Source organism: Clupea harengus, chromosome 16 (genome assembly GCF_900700415.2).
Source record: "Clupea harengus chromosome 16, Ch_v2.0.2, whole genome shotgun sequence".
Taxonomy (NCBI): Eukaryota; Metazoa; Chordata; class Actinopteri; order Clupeiformes; family Clupeidae; genus Clupea; species Clupea harengus.
The window spans coordinates 25,973,474-25,993,473 of NC_045167.1; the positions used below are offsets into that span (position 1 = coordinate 25,973,474).

Consider the following 20,000-nt stretch of genomic DNA (forward strand, 5'->3'; position numbering starts at 1 on the left):
GAGCTGAGGACCGGCGACCCGTACTCACACACACACACACACACACACACACACACACTCAAACACTAACACACACTAACACACTAGCACACACACACACACTCACACTCACACACACAATCACACACTCACACACACACACACACACACATACACACTCACACTCACTCACACTCACACTGACACACACACACACACACACACACACACCGTTAGGGCCGGGCCTGAGGGTCCGCATCACATCAGGACCTGATCCTGCCTCAGTTGGGTGTGCGTGTTTCATACTGTGTGTGTTCAGTGTTGATCTAGGCTGTGTGTGTTCAGCGCTGGTCTGGGGTCTGTTGGCTATGATGGCTGTGTGTGTTTTGTATTGTGTGTGTTCAGCGCTGGCCTGGGCTGTGTGTGTTCAGCGCTGGTCTTGTGTGGTGTGTGTTCAGCGCTGGTCTTGTGTGGTGTGTGTGTGTGTGTGTGTACCTGTTGATGATGAGGCTCCATCTCTTCTTGTCTGTAGAGTACGGGGACGGCGTGGCCCAGCAGTTACTGATCACCACCTTAAACCTGAGGAGGAGGAGGAAGATGGAAGAGGAGGATGGAGGAAGAGGAGGATGATGGAAGAGGAGGATGGAGGAAGAGGAGGATGGAGGAGAGAGGAGGAGGATGGAGGATGGAGGAGGAGGAGGATGGAGGAGGAAGAGGAGGATGGAGGAGGAGGAGGAGGATGGAGGAGGCCATTATAGTAGGGCTGTGTGACGAACCCCTGTGTGTGTGTGTGTGTGTGTGTGTGTGTGACGAACCCCTTTGGGCTCGTCGGCTCTGCCTGTTTTGTCTGCAGGAATGCGTGTGCCAATTGAGTGCATGCGTGTGTGTGGCTGTGTTCAATCTCTGTCTTCCAGGTGCCGGTGATTAACCACCTGGGGGGGGCGTGTCCCTGCACTATAAAGAACCGCCACTTCCTGAATTCGCGAGAGCAGGAGAGGAAGAGAGCACAGTGTTGTATCGTTGTTTGAGAACTGGCTGTTACAGACTGCTCTCACTCTGTGTGTGTGTGTGTGTGTGTGTGTGTGTGGTGTGTGTGTGTGTACTACAGACTGCTCTCACTACTACAGACTGCTCTCACTACTACAGACTGCTCTCAGTCTGTGTGTGTGTGTGTGTGTGTGTGTGTGTGTGTGTGTGTGTGTGTGTGTGTCGGAGGGAAGGTGAAACTCATACCTGTTGCTCAGACCCTTGGCCTCGATGCCGATGAAGACCTCGGAGCCGATCTCTGACGTGTCAATCACATAGGGAGCATCTTTAGCGTACAGGAACTTGGAGTTCTGAAGGTGCGACAGTGGTACAGGGGGTAGAGAAGTCGTTTAGTAATCAGAAGGTTGCTAGTTCGATCCCTGTCGAAGCGTTCTTGAGCAAGACACTGAACCCCTAATTGCTCCTGGTGTGCCATCAGTGTAAATGTAAAATGTGTATACAATGTGTAAGTCGCTTTGGATAAAAGCACCTGCTAAATGACTAAATGTAAGGTTGGAATGAACAGACAATTGGAAACAATAATGGTGGCCTCATTTAAGCATTTAATCATTGAAATAGTGTTAAAATAAATGTAATAATTGGTCACCTGAACATTAAAATAATTTCTTCTTGCTACCTATACTTATCACCTATGAGGCCTACATACAAGCTTGTGTGGCCTGCGTGTGAATCTAAATGACAATAAACAGACATCTCAATGATAATTCCCTGGTAAACAGGTATACGATTGATGTATGTTAAGAGTTATGGAGTTAAACGGAGTAGAAAAGTGTCGTACTCACAGTAAAGACGTTCATGGACAGCTGAGACTTAAAGGACCCTACGCTCCCGTTGTTGACGTAGACAGTGGCCACTCTGGAAGAAGATTTGGGCACAGTAAAAACGCTGAACGTTATTTGGTCAGAATGCAGACGTGCCAAAGAGCGTCCCCCGCGCCACACACACGTCGGCCCCCGCCCGGCCTACCTTTGGCTGAAGACGGCGTTGTTCACCAGGTAGGCGGCGCGGTAGGTGCAGCTGAACGTGTAGTTCACCGGCTGGTTACGCACGGTGAGGGACGAGTCGTTCGACACGATGGAGTTGTAGAAGACGTACTTTGGGTCTTTGCCTCCGATGTACTGGGAGAGACAAGAGCAGACAAGAGCAGCCAGAGAGGGAGGTGAAACACCATGGAGTCATAACACACACACACACACACACACACACACATAGACAAAAAGGTGAAACACTGTGGATCCATAACGCACATGTAGGTTAAACATCGCAGATCCATAACGCACATGTAGGTTAAACACCGCAGATCCATAACGCACATGTAGGTTAAACACCGCAGATCCATAACGCACATGTAGGTTAAAAACCTCTGACTGTGTGCCACAGTAGGAGTGGTGTTAAAATAAACTGTATTTGCGTGTTGGTTTCAGAGAATCAGAGTAAAGACCGCCAAACGAAGCACTTAGTTGATACAAGTTGAGTTTACTGGTAAAAAAAGGTTGTACAAAATTCAGTCTGGCTGATGAGTTCACACAAGAGCTCCGTCACCCGAGACTGAGAGAATGCATTCTGGTCCACGTATGAAAAAAGTTAGTCTTTTAAGTCCAGATCCACTGAGGTTACTTCCTGGGGGCCTTAGGTATCCTCCCCTAGGGAACTGTAATTTCTGGCTGACAATTATGCCTTTGTGAGCACCTACACTCCCTTCTGCAGATGGCCATTATCTGTCCTCCACCAGGCTGAAAAGGCCACTGGCTTGGTGAATGTTATCTTTAGGCCCCTCTTGTCTGCAAAGCACAGGCAGGGAGAGACGAGACTCCTCTCCTACACTTACAGTAGACTTATTTCCAACTGCACTGCTATACTATGTTAATAGGCATAAGCTGTTAATAAATTCGTATTGAACTGAATTTATCTTACAGTGGTTGCGGGGGGACAAGGTCTGGGATGGGGAAACACACACACACACACACACACACACACACACACACACACACACACACACACACACACGTCTCACCTCTGACTGAGTGCCGCAGTAGGAGTTGTTGCGGGGGGTGAGGTCGGGGATGGCGAATCGGTAGTATCCGGGGCTGTTGACCCCGTTGTAGCAGAGGCCCCCCAGAGAGAGCTGGGCGATCTCCCAGCCGTACGGGCACTCTGGCACGTGGGCGATGATGGTGTTGGGGAAGCAGGACACCATCACGTAGTCTGAGCCACACACACACACACACACACACACACACACACACACACACACACACAGATGATCCTTCCACTACTTACCGACAGTGAGTGCTTATAGTACAGATACTCATTTCATCTGGTACGTACGTGTGAAAATAATCAATTAGAACATTATTATTATTATTATTATTATTATTATGATAACATTTTATTTCTGTTTTCTATGAACTATGAAAAGATTGAAAGACAGGAAGAAAGAGTCTTTCCCCTGTGCCTGTAGATGGCGCTGTGGTGTTTACCGGCTTTCTGAGGCGTGCAGGGCCAGGCCACTGGCAGCAGGGCGCAGAAGAAGAGGAGGAGGAGGAGGAGCGGAGCGCTGAGACCCATGTCCTTCCGCAGGCGCTTCACATCCAGACAGGAGGAGAGAGAAGAGGCTCTGTCCCACTCACAGCCAGACAGCATGGAGACCCTGGGCTGGATACACACACACACACACACACACACAGTCACACACACACACGGTCACACACTGCTCTCTCACACACACACACACACACACACACAGCTCTCTCACACACACACACACAGTCACACACTGCTCTCACCCACACACACTCACAGGCTCACACTGCTCTCACACACACACACTCACAGGCTCACACTGCTCTCACACACACACACACACACACACACTCACAGTCTCACACTGCTCTCTCTCACGCACACACACACACACACACACACACAGTCACACACTGCTCTCTCACACACACACACACACACACACACACACACACACTGCTCTGTCTCACACACACACACACACACACACACACACACACACACAGTCACACACTGCTCTCTCACACACACACACACACACACACACACACTGCTCTCTCACATACACACACACACACACACACAGTCACACACTGCTCTCTCACACACACACACACAGTCACACACTGCTCTCTCACACACACACACACACACACACACACACACACACACACAGTCACACACTGCTCTCTCTCACACACACACACACACACACACACACACTGACACACAGTCACACACTGCTCTCTCACATACACACACACACACACAGTCACACACTGCTCTCTCTCACACACACACACACACACACACAGTCACACACTGCTCTCTCACACACACACACACGGTCACACACTGCTCTCTCACACACACACACTCACAGTCTCACACTGCTCTCCCACACACACACTCACAGGCTCACACTGCTCTCACACACACACACACACACACACACACTCAGAGTCTCACACTGCTTTCACACACACACACACTCACAGTCTCACACACACACACTCACATTCTTTCACACCACACACTCAGTCACACACAGCTCTTTCACCTCCCATCACCGCGAGCCATCTCACACACACACACACACTCAGTCACACAGACTCAGTCACACACACACAGCTCTTTCACCTCCCATCACCGCGGCCCATCTCTCTCACACACACACTCAGTCACACTCAGTCACACACACTCAGTCACACACACACACTCAGTCACACTCAGTCACACACACACTGCTCTTTCACTTCCCATCACCTCGGCCCATCTCACACACACACACTCAGTCACACACACACTGCTCTTTCACTTCCCATCACCGCGGCCCATCTCTCTCACACACACACACACACACTCAGTCACACACACACAGTCACACACACACTGCTCTTTCACGTCCCATCACCGCGGCCCATCTCTCACACACACACACTCAGTCACACACACTCAGTCACACACACACTGCTCTTTCACCTCCCATCACCGCGGCCCATCTCTCACACACACACACACACACTCAGTCACACTCAGTCACACAAACTCAGTCACACACACACTGCTCTTTCACCTCCCATCACCTCGGCCCATCTCTCACACACACTCAGTCACACACACTCAGTCACACACACACACAGCTCTTTCACGTCCCATCTCTAACACACACACTCAGTCACACACACTCAGTCACACACACACTGCTCTTTCACCTCCCATCACCGCGGCCCATCTCTCTCACACACACACTCAGTCACACACACACACTCAGTCACACTCAGTCACACACACACAGTCACACACACACTGCTCTTTCACGTCCCATCACCGCGGCCCATCTCTCACACACACACACTCAGTCACACACACTCAGTCACACACACACAGCTCTTTCACCTCCCATCACCGCGGCCCAGCTCTCACACACACACACAGACGACAGCCCTGAGATATATCTGTGCCCATCTCTCCCAAAGGCTCTCATCTGGCCCACGTCTGGCCCACGTCTGGCCCGCGTCTGGCCCACGTCTGGCCCACGTCTAGCACCAAGATCAGTTCCACCGTCCCCTGGTACTCAGGCGATAACCTTAAAGCAACAATAGGCAGCTTTTCCCTCGGCACAGGTAGTTTTCCTCTTACGTAACTCTACCTGGTGCCCCTTTAACTGCTTGTCTGTTTCACTGAAAGTTTCAAAGCATCAAATAACTAGTCTACGGTACGGAGGCCATTAAGCCAAAGATCCTGGGGTCCAGAGTATGTGTAGTGTGCATCCACACACATACTGAAGGTAAAAAGAATAAATCGAGAATACGAGAATTCTGTATTTATCATGGTTGTTAAAAAGAAGACCAAGACTGCAAGTTACCACAGCAGTCATCAATAAACAAACAACATCAGGTAAACAACAGCAAACACCTGAGAAACAAACACATCAGCTACACAACAACAAACACATCAGGTACACAACAACAAACGACTGGGAAACAAACACATCAGCTACACAACAACAAACACATCAGGTACACAACAACAAACGACTGGGAAACAAACACATCAGCTACACAACAACAAACACATCAGCTACACAACAACAAACACATCAGGTACACAACAACAAACGACTGGGAAACAAATACATCAGCTACACAACAACAAACACCTGAGAAACAAACACATCAGGCACACGACAACAAACACATCAGCTACACAACAACAAACACCTGGGAAACAAACACATCAGCTACACGACAACAAACACATCAGGCACACAACAACAACCGCTGGCTATTCCTCTTCTGCATATACGCAAAAAAACACAGGGTCCACCAGCGCGAGCAGACCACAGTATCTTTTCCTGTCACCTTCACACCCCCACACTAACCCTCCTGAGAGAGGGGTATCCCCCACACTAGCCCTCCTGAGAGAGGGGTATCCCCCACACTAGCCCTCCTGAGAGAGGTGCCTTTACACCCCCACACTAGCCCTCCTGAGAGGGGGGTATCCCCCACACTAGCCCTCCTGACAGAGGGGTATCCCCCACACTAACGCTCCTGAGAGAGGTGCCTTTACACCCCCACACTAGCCCTCCTGAGAGAGGGGTATCCCCCACACTAGCCCTCCTGACAGAGGTGCCTTTACACCCCCACACTAGCCCTCCTGAGAGGGGTGACAGTCTTACCAGAGTAGTGGGATAGAAATGAGGCTTCAGGCAGCAGCTACACCCTCCTGTAGAGAGATGCCATAGTGGTCTTGAAGGCACTGTCTGATGGATTGGCTGGGGCGGGGGGCATTTTATGGGTTTGGCGGGGAGAGTGTGTGTGTGTGTGTGTGTGTCGGGGGGGGGGGGGGTGGAGGTTGAGGGCCACACCCCCAATGTTGGCTGTTGTAGTGTGCTGGACTTTGGACAAAAGCCCTCTGTGAATGTCAGGTACTGACACTCCTGAGGGACACACAGGACACAGTGTGTGTGTGTTTGGCTGATCTGTCTGGGAGTGCAGCTCTGGGCAGTGTGTGTGTGTGTGTGTGTGTGTGTGTGTGTGTGTGTGTGCTTTGGCTGATATGTCTTGAAGTGCAGCACTGCACTGGCACATTCTTCATGGTGATCAAATCCATCACAACCTCACTGCTGTCCTCTCCCAGGCACACACACACACACACACACACACACACACACACACAGACACAGACACACACACACACACACACACACACACACACACACACACACACACACACACACACCGTACCGTAAGTGAGCAGAGAGCAACCCTAAAGTGATACCCCACACAATCAAGGACCCTCATTAGGAACTATCAAACAACTGATCTTAATTGTTCATTATGAATGAGGAAATGAATGAGGAATCACTGAAAAGACGTTGGTCTCTAGCTCAGACATGGATGGAGAGAAGGAAAGAGGGATGAGGTGGACATGAGAGGAGAGGAAAAGAAAGGATAGAGGTGAAAAGAGGAGAGAGAGAGGGAAAGAGAGAGAGAGAGAGAGAGAGAGCAGAAAATAGACAAGAGAAGATAAGACAGGAGGAAGTACATTGGTGGGCCTGAGAAGAGAGGAGAGGAGAGAGAGAACAGAGAAGAGAGGAGAGGAGAGAGAGAACAGAAGAGAGAGGAGAGGAGAGGGAACAGAAAAGAGAGAGAGAGGAGAGGGAACAGAAAAGAGAGCGCAAGAGGAGGAGGAGAGTGGAGAGAGAAAAACAAAGGCGAGGGAGAGGAGAAAGGAGAACAGAGAGAAGGAGGAGGAGAGAGGAGAAGAGCAGGAGAGGGGGGAGAGGAGAACAGAGGGGAAGAAAAGGAGGAGAGAGGAGAGGAGAACAGAGGGAAGAGAAGGAGGAGTAAGGAGAACAGGAAAGAGAAGGAGGAGTAAGGAGAGGAGAAGAGAGAAGGAGAGAGAAGAGAGAGGAAGAGGACTTGTACTTTTCTCAGGGTTCATGTTTCAGCGCGGGAGCGGAGCCCATTGTGTGGAGGCAGTGATTGTGGGGGATTGTGTGCTGGGCTCAAACGGAGGCTTGTGTCCTTGACCGTGTGTGTGTGTGTGTGTGTGTGTGTGTGTGTGTGTGTGTGTCCTTGACTGGCTCCGCTGCTGCTGTGGTTGGTTGCGCTGGACGGGGTCAGTGAGTTCCTGCTCGCTCACACGGCCGCTCTGAAGGAGAGAGCACAGGTGTGTGTCATTAGTCTTGTACACGACACACGCACACACCTCCGTGGTGTGTCTGCAGCCGAGCCGCCATTTGCCCTGACAGACAGGGGGCGCTCTTTCCTTTCTCAAAGGGAAGAAGTGAACACCAAACCGATGCATACTGAATAATGAATAATGAATAATGAAAATTCATAGCAATGTGGGCAGTTTGCTGTTGTCAGCCGTCCTTTGAAACTTCATTTCATTCAGTGGGTTCCTTACCGGCCTCTTGTGGGTTCCTTCCAGGGCTCTTTCAGTTTGCCTACGCAGGTGGAACATGGAATCAGACCATCTCACAGATACCACCCAAACAGGGCGAGCCGATTAGGATATTTAAATGTGTATAGGTGTACATGGTGTTTACCGGTGGAGACAGCACTCGAAACACACACACACACACACACACACACACACACACATCCCCTTTTGACATGAATCTGTGTAACTGAAGCCCTCAGTAGCCCTAGTGATGCTCGCTGGCAGATAAGAGCATGAAAATGGGTCAGAAGAGATAGCCAGCACACACACACACACACAAACATACCCCCCCCCCCCCCACACACACACACACACATACACACCCCCCCCCCCCACACACACACACACACACAGAGAGAGCTTCTGTGGCCCCTCAAACAGGAGCTCTACCCCTAATACCCCACGACCCCGGGGTTAAACCAGCGTTGTGACAGACCACCTGGTCCACACACACACACACACACACACACACACACACACACAGACCACCTGGTCGGTGTTCATCCCGACCGCACCTTTCTGCCCCCCGGGCAGGGGCTTTTTGCAGCTTCAACAATCGGGAGAGGCTCAAATGGGGGCAATTACATGAGTCAGAGAGGGGGGGCAGGGGTAAGATGAGTCGGGCAGCTGATTGCAGGGACAGTGGTTCTGATGAGCCCATTCTGGGGCCGAAGCAGCCACTTAGGTGACCCATTAGCATCAGAAAGGGCCCGGCCGCTGGGAAACACCGGAGCGGGAATGCCGGGAGAGATACGCATCGGACCATCGGACCACGCCACAGGACCCGGGCCCCCGGCCACGCATCGGGTTTCCCAGAATCTGATGGACCTCGTCTCTGTTTAGATCGCCCTCCCTCAGACTCCAGCACATTATGTAACACCCTCAGACTACTGGGGCAGGGGCAGGTGGAAGGACTATATATGTGTGTGTGTGTGTGTGTGTGTCTGTGTGTGTGTCTGTGTTTGTGTGTGTGTGCGCCTGTATTTGAGTGGGACGAACTGTGTGTGTGAGTTGTAGATGACGGACTGTCTCTGTGTGTGTGTGTGTGTGTGAGTGACTGAGTGAGTGAGTGTGTGTGTGCCTGTATTTCAGTGGAACGAACTATGTGTGTGAGTTGTTGTTGACGGACTGTCACCGTCTCCGTCACACACACACTCTAATTCTGCTGTGTGTGAACACACACACACACACACTCCAAGCGGTCCCACCCTTCAGGCCTGTGGTGCTCCAGGGTCACTTCTGCTGGTCCTCAGTTTTGCTTCATGACGCCACCAGACTGCAGGAAACACACTCCCTTACCGACACACACACACTCCCTTACCGACACACACACACTCCCTTACCGACACACCACACTCCCTTACCGATAGATAACACACTCCCTTAGCCATAGATAACACACTCCCTTACCGACACACACACACTCCCTTACTGACACACACACACTCCCTTACCGACACACACACACTCCCTTACCGACACACACACACTCCCTTACTGACAGATAACACACTCCCTTACCGACACACACACACTCCCTTACCGACACACACACACTCCCTTACCGACACACACACACTCCCTTACCGACACACACAGACTCCCTTACCGACACACACACACTCCCTTACTGACAGATAACACACTCCCTTACCGACACACACACACTCCCTTACCGACACATACACACTCCCTTACCGACACACACACACACTCCCTTACCGACACACACACACTCCCTTACCGACACACACTCCCTTAGCCACAGATAACACACTCCCTTACCGACACACACACACTCCCTTACTGACACACACACACTCCCTTACCGACACATAACACACTCACTCACCAGAAACATCCATGACATCATCCTGTGTGTACGTGTCTAATGTCAGTCATGCCGTTGTTCCAGTCGAACTTTTGTTTCTTTATTATTTCAGACTGTTCTCAGTGCCATAACCTCTGACAAACTGACAACCAAGAATATTTTGTAGAACAAATTATCATGTAAAATATCAACATTAATATTCTTTCATTTTGGGCAATTTCCCCTCAGATGACTTTGCATAAACAAGACAAATAACAAGGCAGAACAGAAGTCGTTTTTTAATCATTAATTTATTTAAAAATAAAGACAAGGAGTAAAGAAACAAGTGTGCATGAACTGAAATAAAAACAGGGTTGTGAGTGAACAGAAAAGAACCGTGCGGTTACTTCCTCTCCTCTTCCTCTTCTCTCTCAGCGACACAGAAGAGTAACCGTAACCCTAAAGTCGTGCCAAACCGGATACTTCAGGCTACGACACAGTACTGCAACACACACACACACACAGACACACACAGACACAGGTATGGTTTCTACATTAAGCACACGGGTGCATCTCATTAACATGTGTACCAGTTGTACAGAGGAGACTTGACTACTAGACTAGACTAGATTACTGCAGGAGCTGAGTTTGGGGATCTGAGGAGACTAGATTACTGCAGGAGCTGAGTTTGGGGATCTGAGGAGACTAGATTACTGCAGGAGCTGAGTTTGGGGATCTGAGGAGACTAGATTACTGCAGGAGCTGAATTTGGGGATCTGTATTAACATCAGGACACATTCTGTTGCTGGGGTTAATCTGATGCAGTAAATGAAAGATTGAAGTGACTCAGGCTTAAATGTGTGTGTTGGAAGTGACCAGCGGTGTGTGTTTGAAGTGCCCAGCGGCGTGTGTTCAAGTCAAACACACACACTCTGTTCCACCACAGACGTGGAGGAAAGACTTCCTGTGGGGAATTCTGGGAAACGTAGTCAAAAGCTTGCAACACTTCACGTATTGAACATAGTCACGCATTCAGTCATATTCATCACACAGCAGCAACAGGAAGGAATCTTCACAACCATGACTCCCATACATTCTAGAATGAACATTCAAATAAAAGGACTGATTGGTCAAAGCCAACTAGAAACTAGAACTATTACTTATTATAAAAAGTTGCAGTTTATTTCATTTGTGAGAACTCGTTTAGTACCGAGACTTTTATTTCAAGGTCATCCTCTGTTATAACTCACACAGATTTCACACAGGGTTTCACACTCAGAAACTCAGAAACTCAGAGCCTGTGGACATCATCAATAAGATGTACAATTAGTGCCAAATCAGACACATATTTGGCTTGAGACCAACTGACTACTAAATGAAATTAAATGATTTATTCTGTCATTTCATGCATTACTTAGTTAGTCTAGACGTATGTACTGCTGAACCGACCGGTGACCAGTGACCAGTGACCAAGAGCTCCTACAGGAGTGCTGGTAGCGGCGTTGCCATGGTGAAATCCTGGCCCAGTAGGAGCGGAGAGAAACACGAGCCTCTTGTCTGAGATGCTCATTGGACGGTCGGGCCGTAAGGCTGCTAGCATCAGTGTAGATTACATAGACGGGACACACACACACACCTTTGGTTCCTTCACTGGTGGGTGTGCCCACAGCTCTACGGTGCTGTCCTTACACACACACACACACACACAGGATTGTCCTTCCAGTTCATGCACTTTCATGACTTCCGTGAGTGGTGGTTCTATCAGTAAAGTGACCCCCCCCCCCCCCCCAAAAAAAAAAAAACATCTCAGGGGAGAAATGGGGCCCCCCTCCCCTCCCCTCCCCTCCACACACACACACACACACACACACACACACACACACACACACACACACACACACACACACACACACACACCACAACACACACACACACACACCAGTCTCTGCATGAGAAAGGGGGTGATTCAGGTGCTGGACATCTTTAAGGTACTGTGCAGTGAAAACATACAGTGTCTGTCTCAGAGGGCTTCAATATTTACTTCCTGGTGTGTGTGTGTGTGTGTGGTGTGTGGTCTGGACCGCCGGGGGACACACTTGCTACCAATCACAGGAATGGATCCAAATCATTATCATTGAAATAAGTTCTTCACTACACGAGCACCAGCAGGACATCTGAACCCAGTCCCTCTGTCTCAGGTGAGACGAGTCCAGTTCCTCTGTCTCAGGTGAGACGAGTCCAGTTCCTCTCTCTCAGGTGAGACGAGTCCAGTTCCTCTCTCTCAGGTGAGACGAGTCCAGTTCCTCTCTCTCAGGTGAGACGAGTCCAGTTCCTCTCTCTCAGGTGAGACCAGTCCAGTTCCTCTCTCTCAGGTGAGACGAGTCTGAGTCCAGTTCCTCTCTCTCAGGTGAGACCAGTCCAGTTCCTCTCTCTCAGGTGAGACGAGTCCAGTTCCTCTCTCAGGTGAGACCAGTCCAGTTCCTCTCTCTCAGGTGAGACCAGTCTGAGTCCAGTTCCTCTCTCTCAGGTGAGACGAGTCCAGTTCCTCTCTCTCAGGTGAGACGAGTCTGAGTCCAGTTCCTCTCTCTCAGGTGAGACCAGTCTGAGTCCAGTTCCTCTCTCTCAGGTGAGACGAGTCTGAGTCCAGTTCCTCTCTCTCAGGTGAGACCAGTCCAGTTCCTCTCTCTCAGGTGAGACGAGTCCAGTTCCTCTCTCAGGTGAGACCAGTCCAGTTCCTCTCTCTCAGGTGAGACCAGTCTGAGTCCAGTTCCTCTCTCTCAGGTGAGACCAGTCCAGTTCCTCTCTCAGGTGAGACGAGTCTGAGTCCAGTTCCTCTCTCTCAGGTGAGACGAGTCCAGTTCCTCTCTCAGGTGAGACGAGTCTGGTACTGTGGCAGGGCCTTGGGGAATAGAGGCTCGGATTTCTGATTTCATGTGCGTTTGACACACACACACACACACACACACACACACACACACAGACAGACAAACATACACACAAAAAATAAAGACATTCTGGGCCATATAGCCAAGTGACATGCGCTGAAACATGAAGGCTACCGTAACACAATCTATGTTAATGCTCAAGACTAAGGTCATCAGCTCTTTAGAACTCCTTAAACACACTAGAACAAACACATGCATTACATGTCTTCACCACAGGGGGGCGCTGAGCTGACTGAGGCACCTGACTAGTTCTACAGTTACAGGCTGCCTGTGTGGGGCTGCATGAGCGGGCCAAGCCCAGTAGAGGGCAGCACTAGTCCAGCACAAACACCAGCCATCCATACATCTGACAGGGTTTGGACAAAACTCTCAAACCCATCAGTTATAAACCCCAGATAAAAACCATCACATCTCATCCAATCACCAAGGCAACAGAAGGCAGTCAAGACTCTCTTCCTTCATGGTACCCCAGTGATGGAGGTCAAAGGTCAAGACTCTCCTCCTCATGGTACCCCAGTGATGGAGGTCAAAGGTCAAGACTCTCTTCCATCATGGTATCCCAGAGGTGGAGGGACTTGCCTAGTGCTGTCCGTTCTACTGACAGCCTTAGTAAACTCAAAGAGTTTCAAAATGATAACAATTATCATAGTAATAATTGATGGTTTCACTTTAATATTATACTTAAAAAAAAAAATTGTATTACCCTTACTGCTTAATTTCCTCACTGTTGTTATTACTTTTTTATATGTTTTGTAAATTGCTTTGAACCAAACTACACTATACTATACTATACTATACTTCACTACACTACACTACACTACACTACACTACACTACACCATACTACACTACATTATTACATTTCTGCTTTCTCAGTCAGGCTCACGTCAGCTTGCTTTGCTTTTTTTTCCCTCTCATCAATCAAGCTGATAAAAAAAAGACAGTGACAGACTTAATCAAAAATGATTGTGAAATGGTAAAGCCCCTATCCCATCTGCAGAGCCTCTCTATGGTCCGTCATGGCCGCCGTCTGTGTCGGAGTGGCCATAGATTAGATTATAGTCAGTAACAGGGTTAGAACCCTACGCCTAACCAGACCAACCATGGGTGGCCGACATGGTGCCTCCCCTTGTGATGTCACATCATGTGACGGATGTGACATCATCGTGTGACGGGCGTGACATGAGAGTGTGGAGGATCACAGCGGCTCAAAGGCCAGTCACACAGTGGCGTCAGGCAGAGGCCAGATCCAGCTCTCAGACCTCAGACCACCACAGGGTCTTGTGAGGGTGGGGGTCCGGGGTCTGGTAAGGGTGGGGTCTGGGGTCTTGTGAGGGTGGGGGTCTGGGGTCTTGGGAGGGTGGGGGTCTGGGGTCTGGGGTCTGGTAAGGGTGGGGGTCTGGGGTCTTGTGAGGGTGGGGGTCTGGGGTCTTGTGAGGGTGGGGGTCTGGGGTCTGGTGAGGGTGGGGGTCTGGGGTCGTGTGAGGGTGGGGGTCTTGTGAGGGTGGGGGTCTGGGGTCTTGTGAGGGTGAGGGTTGGGTCTTGTGAGGGTGAGGGTGGGGGTCTGGGGTCGTGTGAGGGTGGGGTCTTGTGAGGGTGGGGGTCTTGTGAGGGTGGGGGTCTTGTAGGGTGGGTCTGGGGTCGTGTGAGGGTGGGGTCTTGTGAGGGTGGGGGTCTTGTGAGGGTGGGGGTCTTGTGAGGGTGGGGTCTGGGGTCTTGTGAGGGTGGGGGTCTGGGGTCTTGTGAGGGTGGGGGTCTGGGGTCTTGTGAGGGTGAGGGTGGGGGTCTGGGGTCGTGTGAGGGTGGGGTCTTGTGAGGGTGGGGGTCTTGTGAGGGTGGGGGTCTTGTGAGGGTGGGGGTCTTGTGAGGGTGGGGTCCTGGTGCCAATGCATCCCGCTGGTGGATAAGTAGAGAATCATGACTAGGTCAAGAGGTTGTTACCATAGAAACTCAGCCTCTTCCTGTGGCAACTCAGGGACCTTAGGTTCAACTCCAACCTGGTCCTGGTAGCTAGAACATCTGATACAGTACATATGGATGCTCACACACATGCAAGCAAGTGTATACATACACACACACACACACACACACACACATTTAATAACTACACAAACGATAGCAGAAGGATTGTGCTACCATTTTAGTCAGCATCACACTAGCCACCAGGCAGACTCTGTCTCGTTGTCTGTATTGTGCTCGTAGACATGTGACCATTCTGATTGGCCGGCAAGATAAGTCGCTTCCCCTTCTGTGCTAGTCACCTGACACACAGTCAAATACACACATCATGTGAAGAAGACGGCAGCCATGTTGGTAGAAACCGCATCACAACTTCGCAATGGTGGTTAAACACTAGTACTAACCATCACTTTTACTGGTTGTGTAGTTTAAGTTTAGTTTAGGACTTTGCTACTAGTATGATTTTACAAAATAATACAAATAATAATAATAAAAGATGTAAGCCATCTGTTGGGATGAGTGTGTGTTGAGGAGTAAGGGATGAGTAGAGGAAGAGAGGAGAGGAAGAGAGGAGAGTAAAAGAACAACAGAACCAGGAAGCAGAGGGGATAAGGGTTGCAAATCTTGTAAAAATTGTAAATAACATAAAAAAAAAAGTAAACCAGTCAAGAAACATGTCAGGATGAGAAACATGAGAAATATGTCAACATGAGAAACATGAGAAATGAGCAGCTCTCTTACGGATTCTTTCCTTCTACATCTATTGCTTTTATTTCTCTGACCTGATGTCATTATTCAGCCCCTAACACACTCCTCACTGGGTCATAACACACACACACACACACACACACACACACACACACACACACACGTATAAGAGTTACTGACTGACAGTGACTGAGAACTTCAACCCCTAACAGACTAAGGACAGACTGTCCAGAACCCCCCTCCCCCACAAAACACACACACACACACAGATGAGAATAAACACAGACAGCACTGGTTCAGGGCACAGCCCTACACTAGACAGACAGAGACACACACACACACACACACCACACACACACACGTCCCACTGGTTCAGGGCACTGCTCTACACTTGACACACACAGACACACACACAGACACACACACACTGCTCTACACTAGACAGACACAGACACAGACACAGACACACACACACACACACACACACACACACTGCTCTACACTAGACAGACCCATGGAACTACAGAAGGAAGTGACAGGAGACAGTAAAGAGCACGTGGGCGTGGGTGACTGTGTGGCCCGCTGGTTAAGAGCACGTGGGCGTGGGTGACTGTGTGGCCCGCTGGTTAAGAACACATGGGCGTGGGTGATGTCTGGCCCGCTGGTTAAGAACACATGGGCGTGGGTGATGTCTGGCCCGCTGGTTAAGAACACATGGGCGTGGGTGACTGTGTGGCCCGCTGGTTAAGAACACATGGGCGTGGGTGATGTCTGGCCCGCTGGTTAAGAACACATGGGCGTGGGTGATGTCTGGCCCGCTGGTTAAGAACACATGGGCGTGGGTGACTGCCTGGCCCGCTGATTAAGTCGCACATCATCACACATGGACTCTCATACCAGCGCTAAATCTCTTGGAATGGTTTGCTACGGAACACATGCAAACCTGCCACACCCACCTGGTAGCCACCTCAGAAACAGCAGAATCCATTAGCAATCTGTTCCCAGAAGACACGTATGAGCCCCGGAGAGATACATCAGATGGATTATCAATCTGAGCCCAATAGACACATCAGATGGATTATTAATCTGAGCCCAATAGACACATCAGATGGATTATCAATCTCAGACCAATAGAGACATCAGATGGATTATTAATCTCAGACCAGAGAGATACATCAGATGGATTATTAATCTCAGACCAGAGAGATACATCAGACGGATTATCAATCTCAGCCCAGGAGACACATCAGCTGTCTTTTAAAGCTCCTCCCTTCCTACAAAAAGCACACATAAAGAAACAATACACAAACTCAGCACACACTTCATACACACACACTTCATACACAACACACACACACACACACACACACACTTCATTGTCCGCCATGCCCATTTAATTCTACAGGACTGTAGGGGTTACAAATATATTACATTCTGGTTGAACACAGCATCATGGTGCACACAAGTGCATGCACCCACACACACACACACACACAAAATGACACTCAATCTGACTCACAATCCTCTGCATACACCAACACATCTCCCAACTCAGGTCACAGCTTAGCTTGCCACACTCCAAAACACTTCCACACACCCTCTTAACCCAAACTTCACACAACCCAACAACCCTCCACACACTCTCACAGCTCAAACTGGAGCGGCTACAGCAATCATAGAAGGGCTTCGTTTTCAGACAGATGCTCTCTACCAGTTGCTTCGCTGTTAGCCAAACTCACAGGTGAGCATTAACATTAGCCTGGGCCATAGCAGGGAGTTAGCATTAGCCTAGCCCACAGGTGAGCATTAACATTAGCCTGGCCCATAGCAGGGAGTTAGCATTAGCCTAGACGAGTGTACCTAACTCATTAGCCTAGCCCACAGGTGAGCATTAACATTAGCCTGGCCTATAGCAGGGAGTTAGAATTAGCCTATCTCAAAGGTACGTGATGACTTAACACACGGTTGAGTGTACCTAACTCAGAGTTAGCCTAGCCAACAGCCTGGCCCATAGCAGGGAGTTAGCATTAGCCTAGACGAGTGTACCTAATTGATTAGCCTTGCCCACAGGTGAGGCATCAACCCAGCCGAGAGAGGAGGTCTTGCACCTGTTAACTATACACACAGAGACCGTCTATTTATTCTCCACCTTGCTAGTGGGAACACTTCCCAGGCACATGATCACCCATGTGACGTCTCGTGACCTCTCTGAGAGGCTTACAATCAAGCAAAACATAAACACAAACATAAACATAAACACAAACATAAACACAAACATAAACAAACATCCTGCCATCCCTATTGAAAACGGAACTGAGAGGGTACAGTGAAAGACAGACTACGTGTGAACCGCCGGGAACATGTGACTCACGAGCAGACATACTCAAATGAAATACAGAGAACATGTGAACACCCCTGTCTAATAAAACACTTTAAGGGAAACTAAATTATTATACTTACATACATACATACATACAATACATACATTATAACAGTTCCATCTATTTTCAAGTTTCCATTTGAGAGTTAAAATGCCCGTGACTAGGTGGAAGTATTCTGACTAGGCCCCGTGTCGTGTTTAGGTAGCGGTTCTGCAGTCCGGGCCATCTGGGTAGGTGAAGAACATTCTTATGCTGGACTCTTAAGGTTATCAGTTGTACCACTAAACTCAAAATGGGGTACAATCCCACAGGAAAATAACACGTTTAATGCCACTAGACTTACACTAACAAACTGAAAGGCTATGGTTGCAGTGTGTGTGTGTGTGTGTGTTTGTCTGTGGGTAGATGAGCTTCCAAACTGTCTTTTTGAGGGGGGGGAGATGAATGGCTCAAGTGTTATTGATCACCGTGTGTGTGTGTGTGTGTGTGTGTGTGTGTGAAGGCACGTCCAGGTTAACTTCTTCACAGTAGCCCCTCATCCAATAAGAGAAGCCAGTTCAAGCCCTTTAACAGGTGGTGGGAGAAGTCCATGTCCAAGTGAGCGCCTGTGTGTGTGTGTGTGTGTGTGTGTGTGTGGTGTGTGTGTGTGTGTGTGGTGTGTATACATGTGTGTATTTATCTATATATGTGTGCACCTTCGCTATGGGTATCAATATGTACAATATGTCTCTCCATTGGAGTAGGCATGGCTGCATCTATATGTGGGTACAGTGTGTGTGTGTGTGTGTGTGTGTGTGTGTGTGTGTGTGTGTGTGTGTTACAGCAGACTGAAGCCCTGTATGTAGTGCAACAGCTCGTTGTTTGTGTGTGTGTGTGTGTTACAGCAGACTGAAGCCCTGTATGTAGTGCAACAGCTCGTTGTTTGTGTGTGTGTGTGTGTTACAGCAGACTGAAGCCCTGTATGTAGTGCAACAGCTTGTTGCGGTTGGCCTGAGGTAGGAAGGTGCTGGTCAGCTCCAGAAACGCCACCTTATTCTCCCGGCTCTCCTTCAGCACCTGTCAGACACACACACACACACACACACACACACACACACACACACACACACACACACACACACACACACACACACACACACACACACACACAGGGAAAGTAATAACATTGGAAGAATATTAATATTAATATCTGCCTGTTTTTCAACAAACCTCAATATTTATTTCCATTGATAAAACTGACTCGATGATCGACACGTTTCACATCTTTTCATTCTTAGACTGGGTTCTAGGCTCCACACTGTGAATCTGTGTGTGGTTCTGGAGATCTTAGACTGGGTTCTAGGCTCCACACTGTGAATCTGTGTGTGGTTCTTCAGATCTTAGACTGGGTTCTAGGCTCCACACTGTGAATCTTACCCCGAGCTCTTTGAAGGTCTTCACCGTGTTCTTCACCAGATAATGTGTCGCACTCTCCCCTGCAAAACACACAAACAGAAACACACTCAGGCCCAAACTCCTGTGTGTGTGTGTGTGTGTGCACGTTTGTACTGACTTCAAAAGCAGTTGTGTGTATGTGTTTGTGTGGGTGTGTGAGTGTATGTGTGAGTCTGTTCGTGTGTGTACTGACGTCAAGAGCAGGTGTATGTGTGTGTGTGTGTGTGTGTGTGTGTGTGTGTGTGAGAGAGTGGGTATGTGT

The 20,000-nt window shown here is 49.3% G+C and overlaps 2 protein-coding genes and 1 long non-coding RNA gene across 6 annotated transcripts in view; 1 reads left to right on the plus strand and 2 right to left on the minus strand.

Moving 5' to 3' along the window:
- The window catches only part of tectb (tectorin beta), a 4,703-nt gene extending 1,109 nt beyond the window's left edge, over nt 1-3,594 (minus strand). Inside the window, exons 1-6 of the mRNA XM_012840158.3 lie at nt 3,507-3,594; nt 3,041-3,231; nt 1,993-2,144; nt 1,809-1,881; nt 1,213-1,316; nt 475-558 (exon numbers count right to left, since the gene is read on the minus strand). Of these exons, the coding sequence (XP_012695612.3) occupies nt 475-558; nt 1,213-1,316; nt 1,809-1,881; nt 1,993-2,144; nt 3,041-3,231; nt 3,507-3,594 (692 nt within the window). The remainder of the gene's footprint in view (nt 1-474; nt 559-1,212; nt 1,317-1,808; nt 1,882-1,992; nt 2,145-3,040; nt 3,232-3,506) is intronic.
- Nucleotides 3,595-12,747: 9,153 nt separating this feature from the next.
- On the plus strand, nt 12,748-13,289 carry LOC116224124. The gene is made up of 2 exons (XR_004165444.1): nt 12,748-12,839; nt 13,183-13,289. It is a non-coding gene; the product is annotated as an uncharacterized LOC116224124 (long non-coding RNA).
- A 4,010-nt stretch (nt 13,290-17,299) lies between these two features.
- The window catches only part of gpam (glycerol-3-phosphate acyltransferase, mitochondrial), a 29,624-nt gene continuing 26,923 nt past the window's right edge, over nt 17,300-20,000 (minus strand). For 2 of the 4 annotated variants that reach the window (XM_042710091.1, XM_031582921.2), the window contains 2 exons: nt 19,721-19,779; nt 17,300-19,360 (listed from right to left, as the gene is read on the minus strand). In XM_042710091.1, coding sequence (XP_042566025.1) covers nt 19,244-19,360; nt 19,721-19,779 — 176 coding nt within the window. In that variant the 3' untranslated portion in view covers nt 17,300-19,243. The remainder of the gene's footprint in view (nt 19,361-19,720; nt 19,780-20,000) is intronic. The other 2 variants (XM_031582919.2, XM_031582920.2) reach the window with 2 other exon arrangements.